The 10,940-nt window shown below is 36.9% G+C and overlaps 1 protein-coding gene across 1 annotated transcript; it reads left to right on the top strand.

The window, feature by feature from the left end:
• The first annotated feature begins 5,483 nt into the window (after positions 1-5,483).
• LOC145786787 (uncharacterized) lies at positions 5,484-10,723 on the top strand. Its single transcript, XM_082598529.1, has 4 exons — positions 5,484-5,637; positions 7,013-7,160; positions 8,440-8,619; positions 9,165-10,723. The coding sequence occupies exons 2-4, from the start codon at positions 7,015-7,017 to the stop codon at positions 9,604-9,606; spliced, it is 768 nt and encodes a 255-aa protein (XP_082454655.1). The 5' UTR covers positions 5,484-5,637; positions 7,013-7,014; the 3' UTR covers positions 9,607-10,723.
• The last annotated feature ends 217 nt before the right edge of the window (positions 10,724-10,940 follow it).

Raw genomic sequence — 10,940 nt, 5'->3', positions numbered from 1 at the left:
GATAACATATCTGCAAAGACAAACATCTTCAAAATCGAGAGATATCCATGACAATGATACTATAGTTCTCCTAACAATCGTAAATGATACTTAGATTGTGTCTGTTAGCTTCAAACCAAACCGTTGAAACATACTGACCGCAAACAAATGGATCTATACAAAGTGGGAACATTCAGGCAAGTTAAAGATGCTACTGTCAAAACAACAGAGTGAAAAGGAAACCGTTATGATTAATATGTTTCTCAGCAGCCGATTTGTAGCAAGAATTGACAGCGATAGACACCGTGTTTCGCCCATGAGGATGGGCTCGTCAGTATCGCACCACTAGTGTTGAACTGTTTTATTCGCATCAGTAGCTCACGGTACAAAAGATTGACACGGTGAGAGAGTACAAACAAACATAGCCAGGTTGAAGACATTCTGCCACAAAGGTATTCGACCACCGCTTTACCAGTCAGTTTAACTCTTATCTTTGTAGAAAGAAAGAGCCAACAAAACCAGCAGGCGCCAGGGCAGAGGACATTGTGAAGAAAGGGGGCGTTCTTCCCGCCTATCAGCACAAGGCTGAGCACTCACTAGTACAGCGAGCAGTTGCGATTCGCTAACCATGACGGTGTAGCTTCCACGCTAGCCATTCAGACCATCCAATCAACAATATGTTTCTCGGTAGCCGATTTGTAGCAAGAATTGACAGCGATAGACACCGTGTTTCGCCCATGAGGCTGGGCTCGTCAGTATCGCACCACTAGTGTTAAACTGTTTTATTTGCATCAACAGCGCACGGGTACAAATAATTGACACGGCGAGAGAGCACAAACAAACATAGCCAGGTCGAAGACTTTAGAAAACCGGCCTGCCACACCCCGCGGCGGCGGGGAGCGGCGTGATTTAGGGGTGACGATGCACCCGGAGGGGTAAGTCCACCAGCTTAGGTCGCGGGGGCCAGGCTGGGGAGTCGAGGTACCTGTGGAGGGAGAGTGTGGATCGAAAACGTTACATGACCCGTCCGCAAATTTAGAATGGCGGAGCGGGCCAGGGAGACAGGCTCTTTCTGCATTGCCCAGAAAGATGGCCTGCGACGGGCCGGGCGACCCGTCGCGTGTGGACGCTGGAACCGGCAGTAATTGACCGCCGGGCGGCGCCCACGTCTCCCTCACGCGACCTCGGCGCAGGTACTTGACTCTTATACCCGGTCTGCCAGTAGGCAGAGCGGATAAAATTGGGGTCTACCACGAGGAAGAGAGTCAACTATTTAAGGATAATTTGGTTCTCGTTGCAAACAAAATTCAAATAAAAATGTGGAGCAGAGGCTCGATTAATCAATAGAAACAAAAAATATAGGTGGGATTGTAATACATACTCACTGGAGAAGAGTAAGCTTTGATTCGGCGAGCACGGATGTGCACTGGCCAGACGTTGACGCAGGTTCGCCCAGCTGGGTCGGGGAGGCTAGCGATTGAAACTAGAGGCATTGATAGGCTACAAAGGTATTCGACCACCGCTTTACCAGTCAGTTTAACTCTTATCTTTGTGGAAAGAAAAGAGCCAACAAAACCAGCAGGCGCCAGGGGACATTGTGAAGAAAGGGGGCGTTCTTCCCGGCTATCAGCACAAGGCTGAGCACTCACTAGTACAGCGAGCAGTTGCGATTCGCTAACCATAACGGTGTAGCTTCCACGCTAGCCATTCAGACCATCCAATCAACAATATGTTTCTCGGCAGCCGATTTGTAGCAAGAATTGACAGCGATAGACACCGTGTTTCGCCCACGCCCATTATAACTCTGGCATTATAACAAGTTAGTTTATAGCCCAGCAAGGAAATGTAGAAGTTAACATGTCAGATAAAAGTGATTGCAACCATGAATCATAATTCACTAATTTTATTTGCCAGAATTGCAATGTTTATAATATTGGTGCTGGTAGGCTACATCTCTAAGTTTCCAAAATTGGTCTCATATTCACTTTGTAATATTTAATAATTTATTTTGTATCTTAAACAAATATATCAAAATAACGAACAAAACCCTTTATAAAAACAACTTTAAATTCATTAGTTTACAGTATACATGTACAATTTTGAGTTGCTGGAAAATATAATACTATGGTAGTTTTGTTCACTTTTTTTTCATCTGACATGGGCTCTAATTTTTGACATTTTACAATATACGGCTTACGGAATGAGACAGCGTATTGGTAGATTACACAGGTTCAAATTCCACGTATTGCTTGTATATTTACTTTACGCAAAATTGAGCTGCAAGCGAAAAACCGTGATAAAAAAAAACGTACGTCAATGGACAAAACGTACAAATAAATAATTTTTGCTTTTTGTAATGGCAACACTTTTCACACACAGCTGTGCAAATCTGTAGTGACCTGCGACATCTCTTCTTGGAATGCAAGCGTAACTACACAGTATATGTTTTGATAAATTAACCATTGCCTCTAGTGAGAAACTGATTTTCACAACACTGTTTTCGCTTCATCATCTTGTTTGTTTGTTAGGAATACACAAAGTCATTCAGCGGTTTCTGTTAGCAGACGTAAGTGTTCACTTTCACAATTCTCCTAAAAGTTGTGCAAGCATTCTGCTTCGTTTGTTTACTACTGTGACTTGACTTAGATTGATGAAGCCATTTGAAAGTGTTTTGCATGTTTTATTATTTTCAATATATGGCTGCAACTAGGTCATAAATTTTTGTACAACCTACTTAGCGGTAAGACTGTTTGAAACAGAAATATTCTAAAATTTGAAAATATTTTGTTTTCATCTAAACCACTTGTCTAACTAAGTTTCAGGGCATTGTTACGTAAGCTATAACAAACTTCGATTCCTTCCGCTCAAGACTGTTGTGCACAATGCTTACAGCTGAAAATAAAGTTGAAACTTCCAATACGGTAAGAAAATTTTATTAACCATTTTTTACAAAACAGCAACCTTTTCAAGATTATGTGTTTTTTTTTTTGGTTGATTAAATCTTTATTCTCGGACTGAGAAAGCTTCTTGAAGAGCTTAATCCTGGCAGTTTCGTATACTTGTAGACTATGTAGACTGTAGAGGCTTTGAATCACTGACGCAGGCCCGGTCGCGAATTTTTTTTCCCACGAGATTTCTGCCTCATTTACATATTTTGATAAAAGTGTGTATTAAAACCGTGTGAATGCAACATTTTCTCGTTGGCACGGTTGGTTCAGTGGTTTCATCCTCTGCCTAGTGTTCGTCAGAACGAGGGTTCGACGCACGTCGAAGTCAAACTTTTTTTTTCATTAAATTAATTTTTGCGGCGCACAAGAGGTTTTCAAAAAAAGTAGGGTTAGGGAAAGCTTATATTTTATTATCATTGCAGAATTTCATTGGCAAATAGTTATTTCGCAATCTGAATCAACCAATCTCTCAAAACACTTTCGGAAAATCTTACTTTTAGAGAGACTAGAATCAATGAGACAGAAATCTCGTGGGAAAAAAAATTTCGCGGCCCGGTCACCGAGATTGACAAAGTGAAGTTTTCGATTATTGAAGTCTTGTTGCCGGGGAATTAATCGAATATTAATCCATCCATTAGACGCCGCTGAATGGAGAGCAGTCCTTAAAGTGCGTTGCTCAAGCGCACACCCCGAGATTCGAACCAGCGCGGCTTGATCTTGAAGCTTCTTCGTTCCAGAAGTCATGCGCTAACCAACTATACATACTGTGTGGGTAGTTTGTTGTTTGTTAGGTTTAGTGTTGTTAGGCAGTAGCGCATCCAGGGGGAGACACTTGGTCATGTGTCCTCCAAAAAAAAACTTGAGCAAAAACTTGCTCTCTTTTTTGCAAACATTTTTCGCCCATTCGGTCCCATTTTATTAATCTTATCGACGGCATTGGGGGCGCACGGTCTTGGCAGCTCATTTTAAATTTAGACATTTTGTACACTTAATTCAGTAACTTTTCTTGGGTGGTCATTCGCTAGCCGCTAGCGAATACAATCATGCGTTTGGAAACTAAAATCAACCTAAACGATTTGATATCAATTCTTGTTTATCGTTTCTCATGCAGCATAGCCTATTTATTATGTAGGCTAAATACTTTCCAACACAACATTTTATGTGTTAGTATATAAGCTGTAACTCGATATGGGCTATGTGTTTTTACAGCTGAATAGAATGATGTACAATAATGTCCAATTCAGTACGGAGTAGGATTAGGACACTAAAAAAATAAATTAAAACAGTTGTTCTGTGATGAATTAGGAAGTTGCAGATAAAAAATACTAAACCAATTTGTTTCTTTTTATTTCAACGTGACAATCGATACAAGCTACAGAATGAATAAAAAGTATTCACACAGTCATAAGTTATTGCAGCCGTGGTTATTGTACAGCAAATAGTGCTGAAATCTGGTTTTCTGAAAACTTCGCATGGCGCAAACTTGTGATATTGTAAATCGCAATGTTTGCCATGACAGTGGCCTGTAGTGATAGTTGTTGTGAGTTGTTGAAGTTACAGTATTTAGGCTACCTAAGTTACTCATGTAAAAAATGCAGAAAATTAAATTCACCAGAAAACAGTACATTTATTCCGTTTAGCGTACAATCTTTACAGATTGTTTTAAGTTGATTGTTTGCTTATGCAATTTATTTGTTTGTTATAATGTTTCTTTTGCAAAGTTGTTTTACTTGCTTTAGCCTATCTTTTAATCTGCGTAGTCATTTGTAAATTTGCATATTACTGAAACAGATTTAAATTATTTCGTTGTGGGCAAGTATTTCATGCAAATTTTGAAAGGTAAAAATTTTGTCAGTATTTTAACCGTACAGAGTTTTAACTTAAAATTTTTCTCATAATGCAAAACACGATGTAAAACATGATCGCTTCAAACTCTGCAGCTTACCAGAATCATGCATGAAGCTTCAGAATTTGTCTAGATTTTTGTCTGATTGATCTCAGCTTTGCAGCATTTTTCAGACTTTTTCGATTTTAGCTGTGCAAGCTAGTCAATATTCCCACAATCCGTTTTCGTGTTGTCAACATAACTAATATAGTTGATTAGCTGATAAGCTTTACAGTCACACTGTGCATGATACGTCATGTTCAAAGGAATCACCATTTTATAGTATATTTTCACATAATACCATTGGAAGTAAACAACTTCTTGTCTTTGATCAGTAACGATGATGATGATTATGATCATTAAAAAACGTTTGAAAAATGTAGTAGGCTAAGCTATTTCGTAGACTTGTCGTCAAAACATAACTATTGACTTGTTTTCAGTTGATGTTAAGATTTTAATTTAAAGAACATGTCTGGAGTCCAAAAGCACAACAAACTGTTAAGCAAATGCAAGATAATATCTGCTACAGCCTATACGTTGTTTATTTTTCAATGCCACCTCCATTAGAGCAACTTTTTTCTTAAGAAAAGAAAAAGGCATTCACGTTTATAAGGTCGGCTTTTGCATATATAAGCACAATTTGTATTCAAATTCCACATTGGACAAAAAGTTTTAATTCTGTCAATTAACCAACCCGAAGAGCGAAGTTCCATTTGTTCACTAATCTGTGACAAAACCGATACTACTCGAATAAAATAAAAGAGTATCTTATCAACCTCTGAATTTAAAATAAGACGTTGGATACAAGTGTTATATACATCGCAGGTATGTATGGCATCACTATTCAAAAGCATTGAATAGAATAATAATTATTTTGTGAACTAGATAAAAATGTTGTAGACATGAGTCCGTAAAAACAGTTAAGCCCTCTACTGGTCTGTAATTAGAGCTTTGAGGTTATGTACGACCTGTTTTGTTTTGAGTCAACAGTGGAACGAAACTAGGTTAATTGACCAAATAACACAGAAATTACCATTTAGATTAGATTAAAGCGTTTTTCAACTGCTGTTATGGTGCAGCAAGCTTCTTGTGGTGTTTAGAGAAACTTATAAGTTGTTGTGTCGCACATTTTAGTCTCACAAAACTGTTGAAGAAACTAGGCTTCTAATGTCAAAATAATCAGTATTTCAAAAGATAGTACGTTGATTTGAAAGCATATAGGTCTTCGGTAGTTAGTTTCAACAGCCATATGCATTTAGACTTTTTAAACTATCTGTTAAACATTAAAAGTAACTGTTTATGGCGGCAGATATATCAGTAATAATTTATTCTACTGAGACCCGATTAAATTTAGTCTTACTGTATATTATGAACAGAATTATTGCAGAAATGCCTCAGTGTTATAAGCTACGTGGCTTTTACAGTTCGTGAATTATACAAGGTATTAAAAAAATATACTATCTTAGTATTACAATCAATGTGTGATGGTCAGAAATAAAAACAACTGAACTGAATTGAATCGCGTTGCATCATAATAAAATTAGATGCTTTATAAAACTTTTGGACGTTGCAAGGTGGGTTTTAAATACGGTTGAAGTTGTTTTTGTTTCTTTCAAGTTTGTTGAGCTAAATAACTTCAAACGCTTACGTTCAATCAAGTCGGTTCATGTCTGCACAAACTGCGGGATTTCCAACGTTTTATCCAAACTACTGCAGAAATGAGAGCGGAAATACGTGCGACTGAGCACTTGCAGTAGGCTGCAACCTCACCATGTATGGATAGATAGACGAAATATTTCCACTTTAGGCACTCATTGGAAATGTATTTGCGCTTCCAATTTACGTTTCGCGTTTTCTCATCATATTGAATCATTGAAAAAACAAAATCATTTTTTTTTTGTTTAAACGTTATTACAAAATAATTGTCGATCGTCATGTTGAATGTTTCAACTCAAGTTTCGGAACTGCTTGGTAAAAAATCGATGAATTTAACATTTTTAGTTTTGTCAAACACATTTAGGCCGGTTGCAATCAAAATGGTGTCATTTAGAAACAAACTCGTAAGATCCATTCATTGTAACCTAAAGGGTCGTTTTTACGACTCTACTACTTTCATTAGCATAGACAGAAAACAAGCTCATAAAATTTTGTCAGTTTTGCGATTCAGCATCGATAACAATTACTTTTCTTTCTATTTCAGAGATGAGTTCCATTGATACCACAAGTGCAACTAACGCAGCATCCAATACAACAATCGCTGCCCTCTACACATATTTGGAAGAAAACAATATTTGCGGCTGCTTCCATGGAGGAAAATGCAAGATCCGTGACTCGGAGAAAATTTGCGAGTAAGTTGTTAAAAAAATCGCTGCACTTTAAACCAACTTTTTAGGTGTTACAATCTGTTCTATCGGTATAAAAGTGAATGGACAACTTGTGTTGTGGCTTACAAAAAGCTACATTTAGGTCACCACATTAAGCTAAGTAGGCTAAATGCTACACGCTGTTTTGTCACGGCGCAGATATAACTACATTAAATTGCTACACATTAAGCTAGACATTTGCAAATATAAAAAAGTTGGTACATTGAATGAACCACGACAATCCTCGTATCAAAAAGAGAAAACGACTAAGTAAAGAGAAGTTATTTATTTGAAATTAAATTTTGATGTGTTTGTATTGCGTGACACGATTAATCGAACCTCCAAGTTCCCCACTGAAATTTTTCACCTGCTAATTCTACATTAATTAATTTTACTTGAAATATACGTTCATAAATGTTACATTAATGTAATTGAAATCTTTAGCCTTTTAATCAAGAGTATAAACTCATGTTCAAATCCCTCTAATACATGTTTAGATTAAACTCAACATGCAAATAACAAAATAATGTTGAACTTTGCTAAAGTTATGAGAATCTTCAATAAACCGTATTAAGATTAATTCTTTAAACTAGGCTACTTCTCATCAACTCTGGAGGGATTCCTTTTTTCGTTTAACCTCTTTCCAACATGCAAATCAATAGTCTATAAACTATTTCATTCTTGTGTGAGTGATAGCTATATAAGGTAGTGAGACTGAGTTGCAGTTAGAATAAACAACATTCCTGTTTGGTTTCGGCAAAACTTCGTATTTTAAAAACACTGTATTCTGCCAGTTACGTGAATAATCTCAAAACATCACTAAACCATAATTTCGTGTTATCTCGACATCTTACGACAAAAAATGTTTAAGTAAAGGGATTAGTTAGAAAAAAACATAACTTTTCTGTGTATACGCGTCAAAAGCTGACCTACCTGACACCATTGCAAGCGTATCCAACAAAAATCTAAATACCGTCAACAAGTGATGACACAGAAGCTTATTACATTAACACAAAGGTCGTATCAACATGTTTGTGTAATAAACATCGGAATGCATGGTTTGAAGCCTTCAAAAAATTTACTTTTTCTATCGAGCAAAAACGTCACTGCAAATACCTGCCAAACAACATTCATTGCAAACTTCAGACCTTTAGCAACTTCCTTTGAAACTTATGCAGACTGTAAATCAGATACTTTTTGTAATACAGAAGACTTGCTATTACACAAACAGCAAATGCTAAATGTAGATGTGTATTTTTTGCAGATGTCCATCTGGATGGGAAGGGAGCAGGTGCGGGGAGACAACAATTGAATTTGGTTTTTCACATTCTGAAAATGAACAGAACAACCATGGTGGCGGCATCGGAAGCGAGTTCATCATTGCCGTTGCGTTTGCCTGCTTAATTTTTGTTTTTCTCCTTATCTGCTGCTATCTCGTGTGGAGGTAACTACTTGTTGTATCTGCTGTGCATGATAAAAAAAAACATCAGTTGATGAGCACTTGCTAAAAATACATCAAGGGATGCACTTGACATCGAGCTTTGCAGCGCATGTTCAGGCTATGGGAGCTTAAATTGGTTTAAATTTCAAGTGCTTCGGTCTCTCGGAAGTGGCTCTTGAGTTAAAATATCATGCGGCTGTAGTTATACTTGCAACGTGTGCACTGTCACTGATAAGACAACATGAAACTAAGATAAATAAATCACGGGCGCTCAATCTCAGCACGTCCGTAATTAATAAAACCACATAGTTTTCTAAGGTTGGTTTTTAATCATAATTTATTGAAGTTAGTTTCAATTAAAAACTAAATAATATACAGAAAAAGTGTTATTGTGAATAATATTGCTAAATAAACACGTTTCTGCCTTTGCTTTTGCGTTACTGTATTAAAATTAATTTCTCGAGAAACCATATGAAGTGTACCACAACAAGCAAATCCTGATATAATTCAAGACAAATTGCTTTAAACCATGTTAATAATTTTTCTAGAAAATGCAACCGCTCTCGCGCAAACCACGAATGGGCTGAAAAGCAACAGTCGAGGATTCAAACAAAGGCCACCATAGAAGGACGGAGCATAATTGAACCAAACCCCAAACAAGCATACGATATTCAATTGATGAAAAATGGCAACAAAATTTTCACCTTTGATCATGTAAATGAATTGAAAAGCGAAAATGGCTACACAGACCAAAAGTCAGAGTGGGTGGCTACAATATGCGCCGAGCGAAGCAATGCTCTGCCTTCTGTCCATGGCTGTACGACGCCGGAGAGCCAGCTTTCTATTGTTCTCAACAAAGATCGAATATCTTTTCTCACATACTCGCCTGCTTTCTTAAACAAAGCATACACTCCAAGCAGTCCTTCCGAAACTCAACAGAAACGAGACTCATTTTCGGTTGAAAACGAGACCAAAGAAAATCATACGTGATGGAATAATTATCCAAACAATACAATCATCCATAGCATACGTACATCCAAGTCAATGAGGTATCTCACTTCGACAGAGAAGTCAGGACTCATCAGAAATATATTATTCTTTTAAGAAACATTTAAAAAAAACAAACTTCAAGTTACTGCCGCTGAAGTTGGTCAAATGCAGAATCTTAGGGAAGAGAATACTGTTCTACAACTTGAACATTCCTGTCACGGAAGTCATTTCATTTGATGCATCTCTGTGCATAGACTATACTGCGACCAACACACAATATCACGACTAACGAAATGACATTGACAGCAAGTGCGGTGCACCCCTAAGCCGAATGAGGGGTAATGCTTGCTGTTTTTTTTTTATTTATTGATGAAATTGTACTTTTTAGCGAGACGTATAATTGCATATTTGTAGTTGCAAGTTTGTTTTTTTTTTTGTATTCTTATGATGACAATGTATTGCTTATTTAACATAATTTCAGCAACCAATTTATATCTAATTCATTCTTACATGGTCATGTGACATGGTACGTCATACCGCATAGAGACACTGTCATCTGTACATACATCATATAACATTTACAAAGTTTTGCCTACACTACATGGCGATCAAGTTGAAGATATGTTTAACATAAAATCGTCTAAAATATGATTAACTTATGAATTTCGTGTTCAATATAATTTGAATATTTATAGCACACTGTGATGTTTCAAATCTCAAAGAGTTAAAAACCATCATTTTTAAAACCATACAATTCTTAAAAGTTGGAATTGAAGAGATGAAGGACATTGCTAAATGCATTTGCAATCCTGTCAAATGTAACATATTATCGTTCATTTTACTATCGTTTTGGAGATATGATCAATCAAAAGTTGCTTTTGTTTATGTTTTGCATGACTTTGTCGTAAGTTACATTTACAAAATCTAACAGAAAATATTAGATCATTTTCACTTGCGTTTTGTTCTGCTAATTGCATTTTATGGAAGTAGCCATAGCTTGAAGCATAGATAAAGATTTTCGTAAATGCGCTTTTGTGTAAACATGACCGTATTTTTTGTTTCAATTGACTGGATTAATGATCTGAAAACTCATCTGAAATACATTCATCCAATATAAGAAAACTATCCATTGCGAAGTGTAGTGCTAAAAAATACAAGGTCACATTTGTAACAGCATAGACAGCCTAAAAAGCAAGAGCATTTGCCTAGTTTTTGTTCTTTCAACAGTCGAATACTGATGCACAGCTTACAAATAGTTGCTGCTGTTAACCATAGTGCACTTTTCATATTTTGTTGTATGGTTCTGCTCCAAAGGATGCAAGCTTTCTAAGCAC

Source organism: Aplidium turbinatum, chromosome 17 (assembly GCF_918807975.1).
Source record: "Aplidium turbinatum chromosome 17, kaAplTurb1.1, whole genome shotgun sequence".
NCBI lineage: Eukaryota > Metazoa > Chordata > Ascidiacea > Aplousobranchia > Polyclinidae > Aplidium > Aplidium turbinatum.
This window is presented reverse-complemented; position numbering and strand designations above follow the sequence as displayed.